Below are 27657 nucleotides of genomic sequence, written 5' to 3' on the forward strand. Positions count from 1 at the left end.
ATAATAACGGTTGCACCTGGAAGTGGAGCGCGGCAATCAGAAGAGAAGAGAAGCAGAAGAAGAGACAGACATGGCGACGCCGAGTAAGAAGAAGAAGAAGTACGCTTGCAAGTTCCAAAATGGTTGGAAAAAAGAGTTTCATTTCATCCAGGACAGCTCGAAGGGGAAAGGTTATGCTATCTGCACATTTTGCTGCTCAGACTTCTCCATTGAACACGGTGGCCGAACGGACATAGTCGCTCACGAACGCTCGGAGAAGCACAAGTCTGCGGCCACGCTGCAGCAGTCACAGCCCAGCCTTATGGGCCACCTGGAGGGGGTTACTTATGCCGAGACCAAGATGGCTATGATGATAGCTGAAAGCAACATCCCCTCCTCATTTGCGGAGGTTTTCAACAAATCCGTGAAGGATATGTTCCCGGATTCAGAGATCGCTCGCCAGTACGCGAATGGCACAACAGAGGCTACTCCAACAGTGAAAGGTGAGTGTAGGAGCCATTTAAGGCATCCTTATTTTTGTGTTGGCATTACTTTCTTTTGTCACTAGGTGGCGGGCTTTTTGGTTGAGCAGTGCTGGGGGGAAGGCATATGTAGGAGCACAGGTGAGCCAAACGAGGAAGGACTCAGGTGTGGGAGCACAAACCGTTCTTACCAGCAGCAGACAACATCAGACAGTAGTGTGTTGTTGCCACCCTCCATCCATCCATCCATCTTCTTCCGCTTATCCGAGGTCGGGTCGCGGGGGCAGCAGCCTAAGCAGAGAAGCCCAGACTTCCCTTCTCCCCAGCCACTTTGTCCAGCTCCTCCCGGGGGATCCCGAGGCGTTCCCAGGCCAGCCGGGAGACATAGTCTTCCCAGCGTGTCCTGGGTCTTCCCCGTGGCCTCCTACCGGTCGGACGTGCCCTAAACACCTCCCTAGGGAGGCGTTCGGGTGGCATCCTGACCAGATGCCCGAACCACCTCATCTGGCTCCTCTCGATGTGGAGGAGCAGCGGCTTTACTTTGAGCTCCTCCCGGATGGCAGAGCTTCTCACCCTATCTCTAAGGGAGAGCCCCGCCACCCGGCGGAGGAAACTCATTTGGGCCGCTTGTACCCGTGATCTTGTCCTTTCGGTCATAACCCAAAGCTCATGACCATAGGTGAGGATGGGAACGTAGATCGACCGGTAAATTGAGAGCTTTGCCTTCCGGCTCAGCTCCTTCTTCACCACAACGGATCGATACGATGTTTACATGCTTTTTTTTTATTTCTCTTTGCTATTTGGGCCATAATTAGAATACAAACTAAGAATCATATTTTGATATGATGTACTTAGTCCATAAGTACACAAACGTGTACTTCATGTTTAGTGCATACTTGCCAACCTTGAGACCTCCGATTTCGGGTGGTCGGGGGTGGGGCAGGGCGTGGTTGGGGGCGTGGTCAAGAGGGGAGGAATATATTGACAATTAGAATTCACCAAGTCAAGTATTTCATATATATATATATATATATATATATATATAATATATATATACATATATACATATTAGAGATGCGCGGATAGGCAATTATTTCATCCGCAACCGCATCAGAAAGTCGTCAACCATCCGCCATCCACCCGATGTAACATTTGATCAGAACCGCACCCGCCCGTTGTTATATATCTAATATAGACGATGCAAGGCATTAGTGAGGTTATAAAGCTTTTGCCTGTTAAAGAAAGGAGACTGATCCAATGCAGCACAGACATTCGCGTGCCACGCTGTCACGACCCAGACGCACACCAGTGCGCAATCATATGGGAGCCGCGCTGAGCGCACCTCCAAGCGCGTCTCGCTGCCGGCGACGGCCGGGTATATGGGCCCGACACTCCAGCGCCATCCATTTTCAGGGCTAGTTGATTCGGCAGGTGGGTTGTTACACACTCCTTAGCGGGTTCCGACTTCCATGGCCACCGTCCTGCTGTCTATATCAACCAGGGTGAGCCCCACCCCTTTCGTGAGCGCACTGCGCGCGGAGTGACCCCTGTTACGCGCCCCCGGCAACAGGGGTGGCGGGCAGGTAAGTTGCGCGGGCGGAGCGCGCGGAGTGACCCCTGTTACGAGCCCCCGGCCACGGGGGTGGCGGGCAGGTAAGCTGCTTATCAGCTGCCCGTGACGCCGGCCGCGGCGAAGGCGGACGAGGCGGGGTGTCGGCGCGGTGATGACCCTGGACGTGCGTCGGGCCCTTCTCGCGGATTGCCTCAGCTACGGCTCCCGGTGGGGCCCTCTCGGGGGAAGGGGCCTCGGTCCCGGACCCCGGCGAGGCGTCGGGGGCCTTCTCCGCTCCGTAAAAGTGTCCATCTCTTTTTTTTTTTTTCTTCTGTTGTGGCATATGCAGCAGGTGCCTGCTCGTTTTTCGTATGTGGGTAACAACATTTAACTATGTATATATATTTCCCAATTGGTTTAACTGCCACCCGCCTGAATCTATTTAAAATCTAATTTTTTTTAATTTCAACCGCCCGACCCGACCCGACCCGCGGATAAAATCTAATTTTTTTAAATTTCATCCGCCCAATCCGCGGATAATCCGCGGACTCCGCGGTTGTGCCCGCAAACCGCGCATCTCTAATATATATATATATATATATATATATATATATATATATATATATATATATATATATATATATATATATATCCTGAAAATATGCAAACAAAACTGTGTTTAGATAATTGATACTTCAAACTTGCATAAATAAATATTAAGGAATATAACATAACTTGGCTTCTGAGAGCTTCAAAATGTAATGAATAAAATGCTAAAGTTGTTGATAAACAAGCAATTATTTTAATAATTAAATATGGTCATTTTAAATGAATTCTTATGATAATTTAAAATCAATTATTTCAAATATGTTTATTTTAATGTATTTTAAGATGAAGTTGTTAAATATATATATATTTTTTAACCTCTTAAGGCCCAAGCTGTTTGTTTACATGCTTTTAGAATTAGAATTAGAATTAGAATACAAACTAAGAATCATATTTTGATATGATGTACTTAGTCCATAAGTAACAAACGTGTACTTCATGTTTAGTGCATACTTGCCAACCTTGAGACCTCCGATTTCAGGGGGTGGGGGCGTGGTCGGGGGTGGGACAGGGCGTGGTCAAGAGGGGAGGAGTCAAGTATTTCATATATATGTATATATATATGTATATATATATATATATATATATATATATATCCTGAAAATATGCAAACAAAACTGTGTTTAGATAATTGATACTTCAAACTTGCATAAATAAATCTTAAGGAATATAACATAACTTGGCTTCTGAGAGCTTCAAAATGTAATGAATAAAATGCTAAAGTTGTTGATAAACAAGCAATCATTTTAATAATTAAATATGGTCATTTTAAATGAATTATTATGATAATTTAAAATAAATTATTTCAAATATGTCCAGGGTGTACCCCGCCTTCCGCCCGATTGTAGCTGAGATAGGCTCCAGCGACCCCAAAGGGAATAAGCGGTAGAAAATGGATGGATGGATGTTTATTTTAATGTATAATTCTATGGCTGGATGTAATAAGGAGTCAGAAAAAATACAAATAAAAATACAATTATTTTTGATGTTTTTAGCAAAATATAGTAAAAATGTATTTATTTTTTATTTTTTATTTTTAAATTAATAAATATATTTATTTTTAGGTAAGATAAACATAATAATACAATTTATCTCTAGTCTGGATGATTTATTTCTTGTCACCCTGTTGTCCTCCCGTCGTGAAAAAAGGCTGTCCTCACTCAGGTCAGCATGGAGCTGGAGGGGGCGTGGCCTCCAGCTCCGGCTGAAAATCGGGAGATTTTCGGGAGAATATTTGTCCCGGGAGGTTTTCGGGAGAGGCGCTGAATTTCGGGAGTCTCCTGGAAAATTCGGGAGGGTTGGCAAGTATGGTTTAGTGACATGCTAATTCTTATTTTTACACTTTTTTCCCCCCAAATTCCATTGTATGTTATACTCTTCTGACACCACCAGATGGCAGTATAAGTGTCCACATAAGTGGCCATAAGATCTCAATTCAGTAGTACAGTTCAGTTTCAGTTTATTTCGAACATGCATACAATACAATGTTATGCATCACACATTTCCAGTTGTTTCATTACAGCACGTCTGAAAAGGAGTAGGAAGAAGCAGAGCTTATTTAATCCTACCCCTTTTCATACCATAGCAATTTCATCCAATTTCCTTTTTTTTTTCCATTTAGGTTCTAATGATGTTAATATTGGTATTTTTCACAAATATAAAAAAACACGTTCTTCCCTTTGAATTAGTTTTAGTACAAAACATGCATCAAATTACATTCAAGTTTGGTTATAAAATGATAAACATTGTCTCAAAAGTGTGAAAAAAGTTTTGTTCTTACTTGAAGTCAATAGCTTTTTTCTCAAAGCGCTGGCACTTGCGACTTTCTTTGGCCCCCTGGTGGGTTGTTTGTGGTTCTTAACCTTGTTGGAGGTACCGAACCCCACCAGTTTCATATGCGCATTCACCCAACCCTTCTTTAGTGAAAAATAAAATGTTTTTCTTTTTTCAAATTCAAGACAAAGTTATGTTTTTGGTAACACTTTAGTATGGGGAACATATTCTAAGTAGCAAAGACTTAATTTAGAGTTATTTAGACACTAGGGGAACATATTCTAAGTAGCAAAGACTTAATTTAGAGTTATTTAGACACTAGGGGAACATATTCTAAGTAGCAAAGACTTAATTTAGAGTTATTTAGACACTAGGGGAACATATTCTAAGTAGCAAAGACTTAATTTAGAGTTATTTAGACACTAGGGGAACATATTCTAAGTAGCAAAGACTTAATTTAGAGTTATTTAGACACTAGGGGAACATATTCTAAGTAATAAAGACTTAATTTAGAGTTATTTGGTTAGGGTTAGGGTTAGAATAAGGCCATGCTGAATAAGGCATTAATATATACCGTATTTTTCGGACTATAAGTCGCAGTTTTTTTCATAGTTTGGCCGGGGGTGCGACTTATACTCAGGAGCGACTTATGTGTGAAATGATTAACACATTAGCGTAAAATATCAAATAATATTATTTATCTCATTCACGTAAGAGACTAGACCAGGGGTGCTCACACTTTTTCTGCAGGCGAGCTACTTTTCAATTGATCAAGTCGTGGGGATCTACCTCATTCATATATATCATTTATATTTACTTATTTATGAAATACATGTTTTTGTTAACAAGTTAAAGGTGTTTAATAATAATACAAGCATGTTTAACACATATAGTTAATATTGTTAATACATTAAAGGTGTTTAATGATAATACAAGTATGTTTAATACATATAGTTAATATTGTTTACAAGTTAAAGGTGTTTAAAGATAATGCAAGCATGTTTAACACATATAGTTAATATTGTTAACAAGTTAAAGGTGGTTAAAAATAATACAAGCATATCATATGTTTAACACAAATAGTTAATATTGTTAACAACTTAAAGGTGGTTAAAGATAAAACAAGCATGTTTAACACATATAGTTAATATTGTTAACAACTTAAAGGTGGTTAAAGATAATACAAGCATGTTTAACACATATAGTTAATATTGTTAACAAGTTAAAGGTGGTTAAAGATAATACAAGCATGTTTAACACATAGTTAATATTGTTAACAAGTTAAAGGTGGTTAAAGATAATACAAGCATGTTTAACACATATAGTTAATATTGTTAACAAGTTAAAGGTGGTTAAAGATAATACAAGCATGTTTAACACATAGATTCCTTTCTTTCATGAAGACAAGAATATAAGTTGGTGTATTACCTGATTCTGATGACTTGCATTGATTGGAATCAGACAGTGGTGATGATAAGGTCCGCATTTTTGAATGGAGGAGAAAAAAAGTCCTCTTTTCTGTCCAATACCACATGAAAGTGGTTGGTTTTTGGCATCTTATTTGTCCAGCTTCCGTACTCCTTTGTATACATTTTACAAGAAATACATTGTCGGCAAACTCCGTAGCTTGCTAGCTTGTGCACGCCAGCTTTCTGAGACTCGTTTTGTTAGCGCAACTGTGCAGTCGGTCTTTGGAGTTTTGACGACAGGTACGGCGCCAGAGTCTGTTGAAATAAAGTGTTTCTCGCCTTCCAGTCGGTAATTTTAATGAGCTGGCAGCAGCCAGCGTCATCTCAGAAGACCCTCGGGTGCCGTGAATGTCAATCAAGTGACGAAAGTGACGTCATAGTGAAGATTTATGATCGCTCATTTTTAGGACTATTTTTTTAATGCCTGGCTGGTGATCGACTGACACACCCTCCGAGATCGACCGGTAGATCGCGATCGACGTAATGAGCACCCCTGGACTAGACGTATAAAATTTCATGGGATTTAGCGACTAGGAGTGACAGATAGTTTGGTAAACGTATAGCATGTTCTATATGTTATAGTTATTTGAATGACTCTTACCATAATATGTTACGTTAACATAGCAGTTGGTTATTTATGCCTCATATAACGTACACTTATTCAGCCTGTTGTTCACTATTCCTGATTTATTTTAAATTGCCTTTCAAATGTCTATTCTTGGTATTGGGTTTTATCAAATACATTTCCCCCAAAAATGCGACTTATATATGTTTTTTTCCCTCTTTATTATGCATTTTCGGCCGGCGCGACTTATACTCCGAAAAATACTGTACTTAATAATGACTAGTTAAGAGCCAATATGTTACTAATTTGCATGTTAATAAGCAACTAATTAATAGTGAATATGTTCCCCATACTAAAGTGTTACCATGTTTTTTTTACTGGTGCACAAAATGAAGCGTGCATGAACATCACCTTGTTCAAAGAACAAAACCAACACAGTGCATAAACTCACAACAAATTACACACCTGCAAATCAGTCCGACTTCTGCTGTTGCCGTATCCGTAATACGCCGATAGGGAGAAGTTTGTATTTACACGATGAGTCGGGTGTGTTTTGACCTCCGTCGAACCCCTGAGGCCGACTCACCGAACCCAGGTTAAGAACCACTGCAGTAGTGTACACAGTTTTGGAAATAAGAGCTAAAAAGTGCTGTCCATGCATGTGGCCACTAGGTTTTAATTTTTTAACCTCTTAAGGCCCAAGCTGTTTGTTTACATGCTTTTTTTTTATTTCCCTTTGCTATTTGGGCCATAATTAGAATACAAACTAAGAATCATATTTTGATATGATGTACTTAGTCCATAAGTACACAAACGTGTACTTCATTTTTAGTGCATACTTGCCAACCTTGAGACCTCCGATTTCGGGGGGTGGGACAGGGCGTGGTTGGGGGCGTGGTCAAGAGGGGAGGAGTCAAGTATTTCATATATATATATGTATATATATATATATTAGAGATGCGCGGATAGGCAATTATTTCATCCGCAACCGCATCAGAAAGTCGTCAACCATCCGCCATCCACCCGATGTAACATTTGATCTGAACCGCACCCGCCCGCACCCGCCCGTTGTTATATATCTAATATAGACGATGCAAGGCATTAGTGAGGTTATAAAGCTTTTGCCTGTTAAAGAAAGGAGACTGATCCAATGCAGCACAGACATTCGCGTGCCACGCTGTCACGACCCAGACGCACACCAGTGCGCAATCATATGGGAGCCGCGCTGAGCGCACCTCCAAGCGCGTCTCGCTGCCGGCGACGGCCGGGTATATGGGCCCGACGCTCCAGCGCCATCCATTTTCAGGTGGGTTGTTACACACTCCTTAGCGGGTTCCAACTTCCATGGCCACCGTCCTGCTGTCTATATCAACCAGGGTGAGCCCCACCCCTTTCGTGAGCGCACTGCGCGCGGAGTGACCCCTGTTACGCGCCCCCGGCAATTAAGATTAAATTGTTAAATATTATTTTAATTTTTTTAACCTCTTAAAGGCCCAAGCTGTTTGTTTACAAGCTTTTTTATTTCTGTTTGCTGTTTGGGCTTATTGGACGCTAATTAGAATAAAAACTAGGAATCATCTTTTGATATGATGTACTTAGTCCATAAGTACACAAATGTGTACTTCATGTTTAGTGACATGCTCATTCTTATTTTTACACTTTTTTTCTCTTCCAAATTCCATTGTATGTTATACTCTTCTGACACCACCAGATGGCAGTATAAGTGTCCACATAAGTGGCCATAAGACCCCAATTCAGTAGTGTACACAATTTTGGAAATAAGAGCTAAAAGGTGCTGTCCATGCATGTGGCCACTCAGGCCTTTAGAGATTTTAATTAAGATTAAATTGTTAAATATATATATATTTTTTTTAAGTAAGCAGCAAGTACAGTGCAGTTAGTAGAAACACTGTGTTTTCATTACTGTGTCTTTGATAGGTGCCATTGCCCCGGAATTGGACGAGGAAGCGATGGAACTGATTGACACGGGATGCATCTGTCATCTGGTCCAGCTGGCCGCAGGATGTGGCATTCCGGCGCTACGCCAGCCTATTGAAGACATTCTCAGCAGTATATATACTCACTTTGACATCAGGTAAGCATATTGCTATACCGCATGTTACACTTGCACATAAGTGATGTTGCGTCGACCAGCTATTCCTCCCATTGAATCTAAATCACTGGTCAATCCCAAGTTCTTTCGAGGACATATATGCTGAGTGGAATATTTTCAAGTTTTACGAAAGCTTTAGGACAGGGGTGCTCATTACGTCGATCGCGAGCTACCGGTCGATCTCGGAGGGTGTGTCAGTCGATCACCAGCCAGGCATTAAAAAAATAGTCCTAAAAATGAGCGATCATAAATCTTCACTATGACGTCACTTTCGTCACTTGATTGACATTCACGGCACCCGAGGGTCTTCTGAGATGACGCTGGCTGCTGCCAGCTCATTAAAATTACCGACTGGAAGGCAAGAAACACTTTATTTCAACAGACTCTGGCGCCGTACCTGTCGTCAAAACTCCAAAGACCGACTGCACAGTTGCGCTAACAAAATAAGAGTCTCAGAAAGCTGGCGTGCACAAGCTAGCAAGCTACGGAGTTTGCCGACAATGTATTTCTTGTAAAGTGTATACAAAGGAGTACGGAAGCTGGACAAATAAGATGCCAAAAACCAACCACTTCCATGTGGTATTGGACAGAAAGGAGGACTTTTTTCTCCTCCATTCGAAAATGCGGACGTTTTTAGCACCACTGTCTGATTCCTATCAATGCAAGTCATCACAATCAGGTAATACACCAACTTATATTCTTGTCTTCATGAAAGAAAGGAATCTATATGTGTTAAACATGCCTGTATTATCTTTAAACACTTTTAACTTATTAACAATATTAACTATATGTGTTAAACATGCTTGTATTATCTTTAAACACCTTAACTTGTTAACAATATTAACTATATGTGTTAAACATGCTTGCATTATCTTTAAACACCTTTAACTTATTAATAATATTAACTATATGTATTAAACATGCTTGTATTATCATTAAACACCTTTAACTTGTTAACAATATTAACTATATGTATTAAACATGCTTGCATTATCTTTAAACACCTTTAACTTGTTAACAATATTAACTATATGTATTAAACATACTTGTATTATCATTAAACACCTTTAATTTATTAACAATATTAACTATATGTATTAAACATTCTTGTATTATCATTAAACACCTTTAATTTATTAACAATATTAACTATGTGTTAAACATGATTGCATTATCATTAAACACCTTTAACTTATTAACAAAAACATATATTTCATAAATAAGTAAATATAAATTATATATATGAATGAGGTAGATCCCCACGACTTGATCAATTGAAAAGTAGCTCGCCTGCAGAAAAAGTGTGAGCACCCCTGCTTTAGGAGATCAGCTTAACCAATACATTCATATCGGCTACTCTAGTTGATCTGACATTCAAACGGAAAAGCCAACTCATTGCACACAAAGAAAGCCCTCTCCCTCTCGCAACACTGATAAGGATGATTTGGGGGTTTGGTTTCCCATTCCTGATGGTTTAAGACACTAAACAGACAATCTGAAGAGACTGGTAGAATATACAAAGGAAAAGTACAAGGTGATCCAAACATGGCTATGAATAGAGAAATAACTCTTAAACATACAGGTAAAAGCCAGTACCGTTAAATTAGAATATTTTGAAAAACTTGATTTATTTCAGTAATTGCATTCAAAAGGTGTAACTTGTACATTATATTTATTCATTGCACACAGACTGATGCATTCAAATGTTTATTTCATTTAATTTTGATGATTTGAAGTGGCAACAAATGAAAATCCAAAATTCCGTGTGTCACAAAATTAGAATATTACTTAAGGCTAATACAAAAAAGGGATTTTTAGAAATGTTGGCCAACTGAAAAGTATGAAAATGAAAAATATGAGCATGTACAATACTCAATACTTGGTTGGAGCTCCTTTTGCCTCAATTACTGCGTTAATGCGGCGTGGCATGGAGTCGATGAGTTTCTGGCACTGCTCAGGTGTTATGAGAGCCCAGGTTGCTCTGATAGTGGCCTTCAACTCTTCTGCGTTTTTGGGTCTGGCATTCTGCATCTTCCTTTTCACAATACCCCACAGATTTTCTATGGGGCTAAGGTCAGGGGAGTTGGCGGGCCAATTTAGAACAGAAATACCATGGTCCGTAAACCAGGCACGGGTAGATTTTGCGCTGTGTGCAGGCGCCAAGTCCTGTTGGAACTTGAAATCTCCATCTCCATAGAGCAGGTCAGCAGCAGGAAGCATGAAGTGCTCTAAAACTTGCTGGTAGACGGCTGCGTTGACCCTGGATCTCAGGAAACAGAGTGGACCGACACCAGCAGATGACATGGCACCCCAAACCATCACTGATGGTGGAAACTTTACACTAGACTTCAGGCAACGTGGATCCTGTGCCTCTCCTGTCTTCCTCCAGACTCTGGGACCTCGATTTCCAAAGGAAATGCAAAGTTTGCATGGTTGGGTGATGGTTTGGGGTGCCATGTCATCTGCTGGTGTCGGTCCACTCTGTTTCCTGAGATCCAGGGTCAACGCAGCCGTCTACCAGCAAGTTTTAGAGCACTTCATGCTTCCTGCTGCTGACCTGCTCTGTGGAGATGGAGATTTCAAGTTCCAACAGGACTTGGCGCCTGCACACAGCGCAAAATCTACCCGTGCCTGGTTTACGGACCATGGTATTTCTGTTCTAAATTGGCCCGCCAACTCCCCTGACCTTAGCCCCATAGAAAATCTGTGGGGTATTGTGAAAAGGAAGATGCAGAATGCCAGACCCAAAAACGCAGAAGAGTTGAAGGCCACTATCAGAGCAACCTGGGCTCTCATAACACCTGAGCAGTGCCAGAAACTCATCGACTCCATGCCACGCCGCATTAACGCAGTAATTGAGGCAAAAGGAGCTCCAACCAAGTATTGAGTATTGTACATGCTCATATTTTTCATTTTCATACTTTTCAGTTGGCCAACATTTCTAAAAATCCCTTTTTTGTATTAGCCTTAAGTAATATTCTAATTTTGTGACACACGGAATTTTGGATTTTCATTTGTTGCCACTTCAAATCATCAAAATTAAATGAAATAAACATTTGAATGCATCAGTCTGTGTGCAATGAATAAATATAATGTACAAGTTACACCTTTTGAATGCAATTACTGAAATAAATCAAGTTTTTCAAAATATTCTAATTTACTGGCTTTTACCTGTATATGCTGAGTAAGATGGACCATCAAGACAAAATTGGAATATTTTCAAGTTTTACGAAAGCTTTAGGAGATCAGCTTAACCAATACATTCATATCGGCTACTCTAGTTGATCTGACATTCAGACGGAAAAGCCAACTCATTGCACACAAAGAAAGCCCCTCTCCCCCTTGCAACACTGATAAGGATGATTTGGGGGTTTGGTTTCACATTCCTGATGGTTTAAGACACTAAACAGACAGTCTGAAGAGACTGGTAGAATATACAAAGGAAAAGTACTATCTGATCCAAACATGGCTATGAATAGAGAAATAACTCTTAAACATATATGCATCCTCCACAGTTAAAAGAGAGCCTCTGTGCCACAATTTGACAGTTATTGGATGTAGTTTTGGTTCCCTGGCTTTTCAATATTTAACAATTTCTTTCCTATTTTTTTTTTTTTTAACATTTCTCAACTTTAGTGCCAAACTTTGTGAAATCTCCAATGAGTTTGTGGAGTTCACAGACTCAGAAACTCTGAAGATCCTCCGAGACTGTGCGAGCAGGTGGCTCAGCTTGCTGACTTGCATCAACCGGGTGCTCAGCCAGTGGGATGCACTGCAGGCACATTTTGCCAGGCATGAGGATGCGGAGAAGCCCGGCCAGGTGAAGATGCTGGCGGAGCATTTAACCAGCAAGAAGACAAAGTTCTTCTTCCTCTTCCTCTCCCAGGCTCTGAAACCACTGGCAGAGTTCAGTGTTATGTTTCAGGTCAGCCAGCCTATCAAAAGATAAACTTCAATAATGATGATATTAACTGATAATCCATCGTGTGTTTCTAGGCTGAAGGGGTGATGGTTGGGGTGGTGAGGGCGCACCAGGAGATGACCCGCCTGGTGAGAAGATTCATGGGAAGATTTCTCCCTGCCATCCTTATTGCTGACGTCCAACTGAAGGACATCGAGTTCAAGGATGCCAGTCTCCAGTTGCCAGACAGCGAACTCTTTCTTGGGGCGGCTGCACAAAGTCTCTTGGAGGACAACATGGAGGAACTTTCCTCCTCGGTCCCAATGATGATCAAGTAAACATTATGATTATTGTCTTATCTAACTGACATCCCATCATACAGTGGCTGTCATTTTTGATCTGATCATGTGTCACAGGGCAGTGAGAGACTTCTTTGTAGCTGTGACCACAAAGATGATGACTGCGTTCCCCCTCAACAACATCGTCCTCCAGAACCTGAGCGTGTGACAGGGCTGTGCTGCTGGCTGCACCTTCAAATACAACCACGTGTAGAGGAGTGTCATGTGTGTATATGTGTAAATAAATGAACACTGAAATTCAAGTACGGTATTTCTTTTTTTGTATGTATATATATATATATATATATATCCATCCATCCATCCATTTTCTACCGCTTGTCCCTTTTGGGGTCGCGGGGGGTGCTGGAGCCTATCTCAGCTGCATTCGGGCGGAAGGTGGCGTACACCCTGGACAAGTCGCCACCTCATCGCAGGGCCAACACAGATAGACAGACAACATTCACACTCACATTCACACACTAGGGACCATTTAGTGTTGCCAATCAACCTATCCCCAGGTGCATGTCTTTGGAGGTGGGAGGGGCCTATCCCCAGGTGCATGTCTTTGGAGGTGGGAGGGGCCTATCCCCAGGTGCATGTCTTTGGAGGTGGGAGGAAGCCAGAGTAGAACCCACGCAGTCACGGGGAGAACATGCAAACTCCACACAGAAAGATCCCGAGCCCGGGATTGAACCCAAGACTACTCAGGACCTTCATATTGTGAGGCACATGCACTAACCCCTGTACCACCGTGCTGATATATATATATATATATATATATATATATATATATATATATATATATATGTGTGGGGAAAAAAATCACAAGACTATTTCATCTCTACAGGCCTGTTTCATGAGGGGGGGTTCCCTCAATCATCAGGAGATTTTAATGGAAGCATTCACATACCATGGTTTATATAGGGCACAGAGTGGGTGGGTACAGGCTGGCGTAGGGGCGTGGTGATTGGCTCATGTGTTACCTAGGAGGTGTTTCCGTCTGTGGCGGCATGCTGTTACAATTTCGCTGCGCTTGTTGAGGGATGACAGGTCTGGACGGTAAATAATAAACAGTTTCTCTTTCAAGCATAGGTTGCATCTTTTATTACCACTATTGTAAGGTGTGCTGGATGCAAGAATTTGCCATGTTATTGAATATTCAACATTATTGCAGACCTATGCTTGAAAGAGAAACTGTTTATTATTTACCGTCCAGACCTGTCATCCCTCAACAAGCGCAGCGAAATTGTAACAGCATGCCGCCACAGACGGAAACACCTCCTAGGTAACACATGAGCCAATCACCACGCCCCTACGCCAGCCTGTACCCACCCACTCTGTGCCCTATATAAACCATGGTATGTGAATGCTCCCATTAAAATCTCCTGATGATTGAGGGAACCCCCCCTCATGAAACAGGCCTGTAGAGATGAAATAGTCTTGTGATTTTTTCCCCCCACACATACATATATTGCGCTCTACTACGGTATCGAGCACTATTTTTTGGATAACCTTATTAAGATATATATATATATTATATATATATATATATATATATATATATCTATATATATATATATATATATATAATATATATATATTTTGAATATCTCCCTGGGGGGCCACAGGTCCGGTGGCCATGGATGAAGTGCTGGCTGTCCAGAGTCGGGACCCGGGGTGGACCGCTCGCCTGTGCATCGGTTGGGGACATCTCTGCGCTGCTGACCCGTCTCCGCTCGGGATGGTCTCCTGCTTGCCCCGCTATGGACTGGACTCTCACTATTATGTTAGATCCACTATGGACTGGACTTTCACAATATTATGTTAGATCCTCTATGGACTGGACTCTCACTATTATGTTTGATCCACTATGGACTGGAGTCTTACTATTATGTTAGAACCACTATGGACTGGACTCTCACTATTATGTTAGATCCACTATGGACTGGACTCTCACACTATTATGTTAGATCTACTATGGACTGGACTCTCACTATTATGTTAGATCCACTATGGACTGGACTCTCACACTATTATGTTAGATCCACTATGGACTGGACTCTCACTATTATGTTAGATCCACTATGGACTGGACTCTTACTATTATGTTGGATTCACTATGGACTGGACTCACACTATTATGTTATATCCACTTTGGACTGGACTTTCACAATATTATGTTAGATCCACTATGGACTGGACTCTTGACTACTATGTTAGATCCACTATGGACTGGACTCTTACTATTATGTTAGATCCACTATGGACTGGACTCTCACTATTATGTTAGATCCACTATGGACTGGACTCTCACTATTATGTTAGATCCACTATGGACTGGACGCTCACTATTATGTTAGATCCACTATGGACTGGACTCTCACTATTATGTTAGATCCACTATGGACTGGACTCTCACTATTATGTTAGATCCACTATGGACTGGACGCTCACTATTATGTTAGATCCACTATGGACTGGACTCTCACTATTATGTTAGATCCACTATGGACTGGACTCTCACTATTATGTTAGATCCACTATGGACTGGACGCTCACTATTATGTTAGATCCACTATGGACTGGACTCTCACTATTATGTTAGATCCACTATGGACTGGACTCTCACTATTATGTTAGATCCACTATGGACTGGACTCTCACTATTATCTTAGATCCGCTATGGACTGGACTCTTACTATTATGTTGGATCCACTATGGACTGGACTTTCACAATATTATGTTAGAGCCACTATGGACTGGACTCTCACTATTATGTTAGATCCACTATGGACTGGACTCTCACACTATTATGTTAAATCCACTATGGACTGGACTCACACTATTATGTTAGATCCACTATGGACTGGACTTTCACTATTATGTTAGATCCACTATGGACTGGACTCTCACTATTATGTTAGATCCACTATGGACTGGACTCTCCCACTATTATGTTAGATCCACTATGGACTGGACTCTCACTATTATGTTAGATCCACTATGGACTGGACTCTCACACTATTATGTTAGATCCACTATGGACTGGACTTTCACAATATTATGTTAGATCCACTATGGACTGGACTCTCACTATTATGTTAGATCCACTATGGACTGGACTCTCACTATTATGTTAGATCCACTATGGACTGGACTCTCACTATTATGTTAGATCCACTATGGACTGGACTCTCACTATTATGTTAGATCCACTATGGACTGGACAATCTACAATGTAAATAGTCATGAAAATAAAGCAAACACATTGAATGAGAAGGTGTGTCCAAACTTTTGTACTGTACTGTATTTGGTTAACAAAATAAAATGTTGAACAAGGACATTGTTTCCAAATCCAAAACAAATCAGAGGTCCTCCAGCTTCTTGGACTGGAGTTCAAAGCATACTTGCCAACCCTCCTGGATTTTCCGGGAGACTCCCGAAATTCAGCGCCTCTCCCGAAAACCTCACGGAACAATTTTTCTCCCGAAAATCTCCCGAAATTCAGGTGGAGCTGGAGGCCACGCCCCCTCCAGCTCCATGCGGACCTGAGTGACGTTTCAACAGCCTGTTTTCACGTCCGCTAACCCACAACATAAACAGCGTACCTGCCCAATCACGTTATAACTGTAGAATGATGGAGGGCGAGTTCTTGGTTTCTTATGTGGGTTTATTGTTAGGCAGTTTCATTAACGTCCTCCCAGCGCGGCAACAACACACAACAACAGCAGTCAAGTTTTTGTATACCGTAAAGCAGTTCGTCTGCCGTAAACAGCAATGTTGTGACACTCTTAAACAGGACAATACTGCCATCTAGTGCATAAATAGTGACAGAGAATAGAACAAGGATGGACAATTCAACCCTTAACTCAACAATGAGTAGATGAGTGTTATGTGTGTGTATATGTGTAAATAAATGAACACTGAAATTCAAATATTTATTTTATATATATATATATATATATATATATATATATATATATATATATATATATATAATAATAAAATAAATATATATATATAATAAAATACATATATATATATATATATTAGAGATGCGCGGATAGGCAATTATTTCATCCGCAACCGCATCAGAAAGTCGTCAACCATCCGCCATCCACCCGATCTAACATTTGATCAGAACCGCACCCGCCCGCACCCGCCCGTTGTTATATATCTAATATAGACGATGCAAGGCATTAGTGAGGTTATAAAGCTTTTGCCTGTTAAAGAAAGGAGACTGATCCAATGCAGCACAGACATTCGCGTGCCACGCTGTCACGACCCAGACGCACACCAGTGCGCAATCATATGGGAGCCGCGCTGAGCGCACCTCCGAGCGCGTCTCGCTGCCGGCGACGGCCGGGTATGGGCCCGACGCTCCAGCGCCATCCATTTTCAGGGCTAGTTGATTCGGCAGGTGGGTTGTTACACACTCCTTAGCGGGTTCCGACTTCCATGGCCACCGTCCTGCTGTCTATATCAACCAGGGTGAGCCCCACCCCTTTCGTGAGCGCACTGCGCGCGGAGTGACCCCTGTTACGCGCCCCCGGCAACAGGGGTGGCGGGCAGGTAAGCTGCGCGGGCGGAGCGCGCGGAGTGACCCCTGTTACGAGCCCCCGGCCACGGGGGTGGCGGGCAGGTAAGCTGCTTACCTGCTGCGCGTGACGCCGGTTGCGGCGAAGGCGGACGAGGCGGGGTGTCGGTGCGGTGGTGACCCTGGGCGTGCGTCGGGCCCTTCTCGCGGATCGCCTCAGCTACGGCTCCCGGTGGGGCCCTCTCGGGGGAAGGGGCCTCGGTCCCGGACCCCGGCGAGGCGTCCCTTCTCCGCTCCGTAAAAGTGTCCATCTCTTTTCTTTTTTCTTCTTCTGTTGTGGCATATGCTGCAGGTGCCTGCTCGTTTTTCGTATGTGGGTAACAACATTTAACTATGTATATATATTTCCCAATTGGTTTAACTGCCACCCGCCTGAATCTATTTAAAATCTAATTTTTTTTTATTCCAACCGCCCGACCCGCGGATAATCCGCGGACTCCGCGGTTGTGTCCGCAAACCGCGCATCTCTAATATATATATATATATATATATGAAATACTTGACTTGGTGAATTCTAGCTGTAAATATACTCCTCCCCTTTTAGCCACGCCCCCAACCACGCCCCAGTCCCACCCCGACCACGCCCACCCCCACCTCCCGAAATCGGAGGTCTCAAGGTTGGCAAGTATGGTTTAAAGGTGCAATACGTTCATTTCCCGGCACACTTGTGCTTGGTCACCTGACACTTGAACGCGAAGCGCCGGTCGCACGTGCCGCACCCGAACGGCTTCTCGCCCGTGTGCGTGCGCATGTGCGACATCATGGTGCCCTTGCGGGAGAAGCGGTCGCCGCACAGCGGGCAGGGGTAGGGTTTCTCCCCGGTGTGCGTCCTGACGTGCAGCACCAGCGAGATGCGCTGGCTGAAGCTGCTGTGGCACAGCTGGCAGGCGAAGGGCTTGACGCCCGTGTGGGTGCGGGTGTGCACCACCAGGTTGGAGCGCTGGCGGAAGGTTTTGGCGCACAGCGAGCAGCAGAAGGGTTTCTCCCCCGTGTGGCGCCTCATGTGGCGCTTCAGGTTGCGCTTGTGCTCGAAGGTTTTGTCGCATTCGGAGCAGTCAAATGTCTTATTAGGGCGAGAACTGGTCTTAATGGTCGGGGGTTCGTTAGTCCTGTCGCTGTCGTCCGTGTCGACGCGGGACCGAGGGTCCGTTTCTGATCCTCCACTGCGGTCTCCGTCTGACTCCGTGGCCGCTTGTTGGGACGAGCGCCTGCTGAGGTTGCCGTGTGACTCGGGAAAGTATTCGCCCTCTTCGTCCTTCACGTGGACCCGAGTCAACGAGAACCGAGTCCAGTTCAGTTCGTTCTCCTCGTCTTTGCCACGGGCCGGCTGGGCATCCTCCTGCTCTGCACCGGCACTCCACTCCTGCTGCTCCTCTTTAACGACGATCACTTTCAAGACATCCGCTGGCAAAGCTAAAATAGGAAGAAAACCACCGTGACCGGACTAGAAACAACATTATTGCGGTCAAAAGTGCATCCATCTGTTCATCTTTCTTCTTGGATGCATTACCTTTTTTTCACAGATTATTTGTACTGAGATTGCTATTTTTCAATGCAATAAGCACATGATTTGTTACTAGAACCTAGTGATGGGTTGATGAGGCGTCATGAAGCGTTTCGACACATTGCAAAACTGTATTGATACTGTGTCGATACTGTGTCACTAAATACTGACATCTGCTGGACATTAAAAATCCCTACAGGCAACCTATGGACCGACTCAACTGACACTGATTTGATGCCCTACACTCTTAGAAATAAAAGTGCTAAGTAGAACCATATATGGTTCTTCGGCTCGTCCTCATAGGAGAACCCTTTTTGGCTCCAGGTAGAACCTTTTTATAAAGGTTCCACCTGGAACCCTTTTGGAGGGTTCTACCTAGAACTGTGTGTGTAAGGTTCCACCCAGAACCCCCCATGAGAGGTTCTACAAAGAACCCACGCAGGGAGTTCCACTAAGAACCCTTTCGTATTTCAAGGGTTTCATCTAGAACCCACGCAGGGAGTTCCACTAAGAACCCTTTCGTATTTCAAGGGTTTCATCTAGAACCCACACAGGGAGTTCCACTAAGAACCTTTTCGTTTGTCAAGGGTTTCATCTAGAACCTATGCAGGGAGTTCCACTAAGAACCCTTTTGTATTTCAAGACTTTCATCTAGAACCCACGCAGGGAGTTCCACTAAGAACCCTTTCGTATTTCAAGGGTTTCATCTAGAACCCACACAGGAGTTCCACTAAGAACCCTTTCGTTTGTCAAGGGTTTCATCTAGAACCCATGCAGGGAGTTCCACTAAGAACCCTTTCATGTCTCAATGGTTTCATCTAGAACTCACACAGGGAGTTCCACTAAGAACCCTTTCGTTTGTCAAGGGTTTCATCTAGAACCTATGCAGGGAGTTCCACTAAGAACCCTTTTGTATTTCAAGACTTTCATCTAGAACCCACGCAGGGAGTTCCACTAAGAACCCTTTCGTATTTCAAGGGTTTCATCTAGAACCCACACAGGGAGTTCCACTAAGAACCCTTTTGTATTTCAAGATTTTCATCTAGAACCCACGCAGGGAGTTCCACTAAGAACCCTTTCGTATTTCAAGGGTTTAATCTAGAACCCACACAGGGAGTTCCACTAAGAACCCTTTCGTTTGTCAAGGGTTTCATCTAGAACCCATGCAGGGAGTTCCACTAAGAACCCTTTCATGTCTCAAGAGTTTCATCTAGAACTCACACAGGGAGTTCCACTAAGAACCCTTTCGTTTGTCAAGGGTTTCATCTAGAACCTATGCAGGGAGTTCCACTAAGAACCCTTTTGTATTTCAAGACTTTCATCTAAAACCCACGCAGGGAGTTCCACTAAGAACCCTTTCGTATTTCAAGGGTTTCATCTAGAACCCACACAGGGAGTTCCACTAAGAACCCTTTTGTATTTCAAGACTTTCATCTAGAACCCACGCAGGGAGTTCCACTGAGAACCCTTTCGTATTTCAAGGGTTTCATCTAGAACCCACACAGGGAGTTCCACTAAGAACCCTTTTGTATTTCAAGACTTTCATCTAGAACCCACGCAGGGAGTTCCACTAAGAACCCTTTCGTATTTCAAGGGTTTCATCTAGAACCCACACAGGGAGTTCCACTAAGAACCCTTTTGTATTTCAAGACTTTCATCTAGAACCCACGCAGGGAGTTCCACTAAGAACCCTTTTGTATTTCAAGATTTTCATCTAGAACCCACGCAGGGAGTTCCACTAAGAACCCTTTCGTATTTCAAGGGTTTCATCTAGAACCCACACAGGGAGTTCCACTAAGAACCCTTTCGTTTGTCAAGGGTTTCATCTAGAACCCATGCAGGGAGTTCCACTAAGAACCCTTTCATGTCTCAAGAGTTTCATCTAGAACTCACACAGGGAGTTCCACTAAGAACCCTTTCGTTTGTCAAGGGTTTCATCTAGAACCCACACAGGGAGTTCCACTAAGAACCCTTTTGTATTTCAAGACTTTCATCTAGAACCCACGCAGGGAGTTCCACTAAGGACCCTTTCGTATTTCAAGGGTTTCATCTAGAACCCACACAGGGAGTTCCACTAAGAACCCTTTCGTTTGTCAAGGGTTTCATCTAGAACCCACACAGGGAGTTCCACTAAGAACCCTTTCGTATTTCAAGGGTTTCATCTAGAACCCACACAGGGAGTTCCACAAAGAACTCTTTCATGTTTCAAGGGTTTCATCTAGACCTGACACAGGGGGTTCTAAAAACATCCCTTTTCAAAGGTTTTCACCGATAACCGTCTTGTCTTCTGAGGGTTCTATAAAGAACCATATTGTATTCTACAGATCAGTTTAGTTCATATTATATTGTGGTCATTTATCATGTTGACATTGAACAAACATTCAAAACATTTGAATGAGAAAAACATTTATTTAAAGATAGGCACCATTATTGGCAAATGTTATCAGGAAGTATGTCCCTGGTGACACAGGATCTTACCCATGCTTTCAACAATCCCTGAAGAACTCTTTCTTCCAAAAACGGTTCTCTGGATCAAAATAGTTCTTACTGGAACCCTTAGTGTTAGTGAGAACCCTTTTAAAACCAATTATTCAGAAAAGGGGTTTTAAAGGGTTCTCTGGATCAAAATGGTTCTTACTGGAACCATTAGCGTTACCAAGAACCCTTGAAAAACCCTTTCTTCGGGAAAGGGTTTTTCAGAAGCAAATGGTTCCAGTTAGAACCTCAGCCCTTGTAGAAGAACCCTTTTAGAACCCTTATTTCTAAGAGTGTAGTACAGGGGTCACCAACCTTTTTGAAACCAAAAACTACTTCTTGGGTACTGATTAATGCGAAGGGCTACCAGTTTGATACACACTTAAATAAATAAATATATTGTCATTTGTAAGTTACACGTAAGTGTGATTTAAACAAGAATAGCTAAATAAATACATTTATATATATAAAAAAATGGGTATTTCTGTCTGTCATTCCGTCATACATTTTTTTTTCCTTTTACGGAAGGTTTTTTGTAGAGAATAAATGATGAAAAAAACACTTAATTGAACGGTTTAAAAGAGGAGAAAACACGAAAAAAAATTAAAATAAAATTTTGAAACATAGTTTATCTTCAATTTCGACTCTTTAAAATTCAAAATTCAACCGACAAAAAGAAGAGAAAAACTAGCTAATTAAAGAGTTGGACAGTGTCGGAATATCGGATATCGGCAAAAAGCCATTATCGGACATCCCTAATAGTTAGTATATGGACAACAGCCATCTTGGCTTGATTGACCACCACTGCTTTTCACTTCCGGGAAGAAGTCACGTGACGGAATACGCCATGTCTAAAGTGTTATAGTGTAATAGTTCGTGCATTTATATTATTTCAGTGACCAAATGGCCTTAAAAGAACATGCGATCATAAATGAAGTGAGCCTTATTGCAGCATCACATTGACCATAACATTAGCACAGAAGCTAACAGCTCGAGTGACCGCTAACTTCATTCTAGCGCTGACTTTTCCTTCTAGAAAATAAAAAGCACGCAGACCTTCCTTGTCTGATTTCCGTTGAGGATTCGCGACTGACATCCGACGCGCGTCCATCTCTGCGGCTCTCCTCCTCCTCGCCGATGCTCGATTGTTGACGTTTCCGTCTTCGACTCCAGCAGCGGAAGTACACCTGCGTGGCCTTTCAAAATAAACGATATTGTTTTTGAAGCAGGATTACTTAACGGGCTTAAAAAGTCACCGCCACCATGATGTAAGTGATAATATATATCGATATTGAGGGTTAAAACGGTTTGTTCGTTTCGTCTTTGACACATTTTGGAACTAGATGGTTTTGTTTTGAAACGCCATCCGGAAATAGTAACGCCGTTGTTGTCATGAGACTCCAGAGTAAATGGGATACAAGAGCAGCTCTTTTCTACTGTTTATGTACTTACTTTGATTATTATTTCTCAACTGTTTGTAAATGTTGACATTTATAAATGAAGGTTTATTAAAAAAAAAAAAAAAAAAAAAAAAAATGTCGCCACTTTTTTACATTTAGTGTAAAAACATTGTGGAAGACATGTAATGTCATCTTTCAGCCACTAGATGGCGACATTGTTAAACGTACAAAAAAAAACCACAACGTCGGCATTCATTTTTTATTGCATTAAAAAACCCGTAATGCAACTTTTACATCACTGATGACGTCACTGACAAACAAGTATAAAAAGTCAACACATGCGCACATTCTTTTTTTTTTTTTTTGCATATGTACTCATGCAGCAAGACATCACGTGATTTCCCTGCGCAACTGGTCGACGTGCTACCGTGACGTCACATGCGTCGACCATGTGAAAAGGTTCCAAAACAGCGGCTTCACGTGCACGTTCGTCCCCGGCACCGCTACACGCATCCAGAATGAAAGTACAATGTCAATGACATCATCGATGTACTTTCATTCTGGATGACATGATGTCATCCAGAATAAAAGTACATCGATTATGTCATCCAGAATGAAAGTACATCGATGATGTCATCTAGAATGAAAGTACATCGATGATGTCATCCAGAATGAAAGTACATCGATGATGTCATCCAGAATGAAAGTACATCGATGATGTCATCCAGAATGAAAGTACATCGATGATGTCATCCAGAATAAAAGTACATCGATGATGTCATCCAGAATGAAAGTACATCGATGATGTCATCCAGAATGAAAGTACATCGATGATGTCATCCAGAATGAAAGTACATCGATGATGTCATCCAGAATGAAAGTACATCGATGATGTCATCCAGAATGAAAGTACATCGATGATGTCATCCAGAATGAAAGTACATCGATGATGTCATCCAGAATGAAAGTACATCGATGATGTCATCCAGAATAAAAGTACATCGATGATGTCATCCAGAATGAAAGTACATCGATGATGTCATCCAGAATAAAAGTACATCGATGATGTCATCCAGAATGAAAGTACATCGATGATGTCATCCAGAATGAAAGTACATCGATGATGTCATCCAGAATAAAAGTACATCGATGATGTCATCCAGAATGAAAGTACATCGATGATGTCATCCAGAATGAAAGTACATCGATGATGTCATCCAGAATGAAAGTACATCGATGATGTCAATGACATCATCGATGTACTTTTATTCTGGATGACATCATGTCATCATGTCATCCAGAATGAAAGTACATCGATGATGTCATCCAGAATGAAAGTACATCGATGATGTCATCCAGAGGTCTTTAAAATGGGATCCGTTTTAAATATTTTGTTGTGTGAATGCTCCAAAACATTCACACATTTGTTTTTCTACAGCAAAATTCATCTATTTATTATTATTATCATTAATATTCTTTTCCATATTTTGGCGCGATCTACCTTCCACATTTTCCACCCGATTCAAAGCGTTCCAACTTCAAACTGTTCAGCCTATTCGGGAATCGTGGGCTTTCCCTTGACAAATTCCAAAAATTCCCAGACTTCCCAGAATTCCAGGTTTTCAATGGGACATTCTTCAAAGTTGCACAACTCCCACATTTTTCATCTGATTCAAACTGTTCCAACCTCCAAATATTCAGCCTGGGAATTGTGTGCTCTACTTCAACAATTCTAAAAAAAAATTCCAGGATTTCAGTTCAACTTCAGCATTGGAGCATTCACACGCAATTCCTGAAGGAATTGCCTCATCTCGACATGTTGGGAAGACTATGTCTCCCGGCTGGCCTGGGAACGCCTCAGGATCCCCCGGGAGGAGCTGGACCAAGTGGCTTCGGGAGAGGGAAGTCTGGGCTTCTCTGCTTAGGCTGCTGCCCCCGCGACACAACCTCGGATAAGCGGGAAAAAAAATGGATGGATGGATAGTTTCGTCATATTTTTCCTTTCAATTTTTCCTGTCTTTAAACATACTTTAACACTCATCCTACACACTTTGGTGCAGATTCAAACTGACAGTGAGAGGACCACCTTACTCACTGTACCTCGCAGGTTTGAAGCAAAAACGTGAATAAATAATTACATTATTATATTCATGTCCGCAATTAAGATAGCTAACAATTAGCGCTGTAATTAGCATGCTTGCTAGCAATTAGGGGCGCTGTACTGTTAGTTTTGCACAATAACAAGGTAACTTTTGGACGTTTTTGATTGAAATCACAATGTTATACAAGATGTATAAGTGGAGTGATTTAGATGAAGATCCCTGATATGAATAAACACTCTTTGTTTTTCTAGCTTTGCGTTAGCTAGCTTGGGTTGGTCCTCCTGCGCTTGTTCGGACTTTGACTTGAGTCCACCTTCAGCTGGCGATACTGCATCTGTCATGGAGAGTGAAGAGGGGCAGAGGAGAGAGCCTTGAGGGACGCCACGAGTCGGTCACGGACGCACCGTGCCTTCCCGATGTTCCGGAAAGTGCCACCAAAAGCCACTCACCACCTGGATGTCGGACGGCACGCGGGACAGGAAGTCCAGCAGCTCGTTGTTGTTGATCATGTACGGGTCACGCAGCTTCTTGGTGAACTTGTTCACCCCTGGAGATGCAAAGTTTGAGCGCGCACGCGTGGGTGCTAATGTGCGTGCTAATGTGTGTTAGCTCACCCCATGCTAGCACGACGTAGCGCAGCGGGACGAGGTAAAGCAACAGCGTCGCCAAACACAGGGTGGCGATGGCCAAGCAGCTCAGGAAAGGCACGGTCCAGTTTAGCACGCTGACAACACAACGAGTCACTGAAGACTTTCAGAAGCTTCAAAAACACTTCAGATGACAGAAAGCAGACATCAACTTTGTTCTTTAAACAGAATAGAAGTAGAGGCTAAGGAAATGGCTTCTGTAGCGTCTGACCAGTCTTCCTCTCAGGGAATTAAAGTCACTGGTCAATCCCAAGTTCTTTCAGGTGATATATATCCAGAGAAAGAAGGACCATCAAGACAGAATAGGAATATTATCAAGTTTTACTAAAGCTTTAGGAGACCAGTCCTTCAGTCCGTTAATAGCGGCATCTAGAAGCGGTCTGAAAATCAAACGGAAATAGACAACTTATTGAATACGCAAACAGCCCCCACCCTGTCCAGAAAGGAATACAGCCTCTTTGTTCTAATAATGATAAGGTAAAAAAAGGAGTATAATATACTCCCACATTCCAACCCTTCAAGGTAAAGCACAGAGTTTACATGCGGACATAAGATACAAGCATAAAGAGTACACATGGGAAAATATTAGCTGCTTTAAACATGACTGAATGAAGAAACAACTCTTAAAAATATATGCATTCTCCACACTTCCTATTTCATACTTGCCAACCTTGAGACCTCCGATTTCGGGAGGTGGGGGGTGGGGGGCGTGGTCGGGGGTGGGACAGGGCGTGGTTGAGGGCGTGGTTAAGGGGGGAGGAGTATATTGACAGCTAGAATTCACCAAGTCAAGTATTTCATACATATATATATATATATATATATATATATATATATATATATATATATATATATGTCTTAATAAGGTTATCCAAAAAATAGTGCTCGATACCGTAGTAGAGCGCAATATATGTATGTGTGGGAAAAAAATCACAAGACTACTTCATCTCTACAGGCCTGTTTCATGAGGGGTTCCCTCAATCATCAGGAGATTTTAATGGGAGTATTCACATACCATGGTTTATATAGGGCACAGAGTGGGTGGGTACAGGCTGGCGTAGGGGCGTGGTGATTGGCTCATGTGTTACCTAGGAGGTGTTTCCGTCTGTGGCGGCATGCTGATACAATTTCGCTGCGCTTGTTGAGGGATGACAGGTCTGGACGGTAAATAATAAACAGTTTCTCTTTCAAGCATAGGTTGCATCTTTTATTACCACTATTGTAAGGTGTGCTGGATGCAAGAATTTGCCATGTTATTGAATATTCAACATTATTGTCTTTGAGGTCCCAAATGTGTTTGCTGAGTTCTGTGGTATTCCGCAGGTTTTGGTTCCTGAAAGAAGCCTTGTGATTGTTCCATCTGGTTTTAAACTCTCCCTCGGTTAATCCTACATATGTGTCGGATGTGTTAATGTCCTTGCGTGTTACCTTAGATTGGTAAACAACTGATGTTTGTAAGCACCCCCCGTTGAGAGGGCAATCAGGTTTCTTGCGGCAGTTGCAGCCTTTGTTGGTTTTGGGGTCGCTCTGTCCGGGGGTCGACGGCTCATTTGCAATTGTTTTGTTGTGGTTTGAGATAATTTGTCGTATATTGTTCATACAGCTGTAGCTCAATTTAATGTTGTTCTTGTTGAATACTTTTCTTAGGGTGTTGCCTTTGGGAAAGTGTTTGTCAATCAGAGTGACTCACTCTGATTGACAAACACTTTTCTTAGGGTGTTGCCTTTGGGAAAGTGTTTGTCAATCAGAGTGAGTCACTCTGATTGACAAACACTTTCCCAAAGGCAACACCCTAAGAAAAGTATTCAACAAGAACAACATTAAATTGAGCTACAGCTGTATGAACAATATACGACAAATTATCTCAAACCACAACAAAACAATTGCAAATGAGCCGTCGACCCCCGGACAGAGCGACCCCAAAACCAACAAAGGCTGCAACTGCCGCAAGAAACCTGATTGCCCTCTCAACGGGGGGTGCTTACAAACATCAGTTGTTTACCAATCTAAGGTAACACGCAAGGACATTAACACATCCGACACATATGTAGGATTAACCGAGGGAGAGTTTAAAACCAGATGGAACAATCACAAGGCTTCTTTCAGGAACCAAAACCTGCGGAATACCACAGAACTCAGCAAACACATTTGGGA

At 42.4% G+C, this 27657-nt stretch overlaps 3 protein-coding genes across 5 annotated transcripts in view; 1 reads left to right on the plus strand and 2 right to left on the minus strand.

The window, feature by feature from the left end:
* On the plus strand, positions 1-13020 carry LOC133574892 (uncharacterized). Its single transcript, XM_061927229.2, has 5 exons — positions 1-482; positions 8365-8521; positions 12176-12464; positions 12536-12774; positions 12857-13020. Exons 1-5 carry the CDS (start codon positions 71-73, stop codon positions 12945-12947), a joined length of 1188 nt encoding a protein of 395 aa, XP_061783213.1. The 5' UTR covers positions 1-70; the 3' UTR covers positions 12948-13020.
* Positions 13021-17990: 4970 nt separating this feature from the next.
* Positions 17991-22514, minus strand: LOC133575022 (uncharacterized). The gene is made up of 2 exons (XM_061927485.1): positions 22411-22514; positions 17991-18788 (listed from the first exon to the last, which is right to left on the minus strand). Exons 1-2 carry the CDS (start codon positions 22463-22465, stop codon positions 18025-18027), a joined length of 819 nt encoding a protein of 272 aa, XP_061783469.1. The 5' UTR covers positions 22466-22514; the 3' UTR covers positions 17991-18024.
* A 2552-nt stretch (positions 22515-25066) lies between these two features.
* Positions 25067-27657, minus strand: part of LOC133574871 (multiple C2 and transmembrane domain-containing protein 1-like) — a 47282-nt gene continuing 44691 nt past the window's right edge. For all 3 annotated transcript variants that reach the window (XM_061927198.2, XM_061927199.1, XM_061927200.1), the window contains 3 exons: positions 25471-25580; positions 25306-25403; positions 25067-25190 (listed from right to left, as the gene is read on the minus strand). In XM_061927198.2, coding sequence (XP_061783182.1) covers positions 25119-25190; positions 25306-25403; positions 25471-25580 — 280 coding nt within the window. In that variant the 3' untranslated portion in view covers positions 25067-25118. The remainder of the gene's footprint in view (positions 25191-25305; positions 25404-25470; positions 25581-27657) is intronic.

The sequence above is a fragment of the Nerophis lumbriciformis genome, linkage group LG32 (assembly GCF_033978685.3).
Source record: "Nerophis lumbriciformis linkage group LG32, RoL_Nlum_v2.1, whole genome shotgun sequence".
In the NCBI taxonomy this organism is placed as follows: Eukaryota; Metazoa; Chordata; class Actinopteri; order Syngnathiformes; family Syngnathidae; genus Nerophis; species Nerophis lumbriciformis.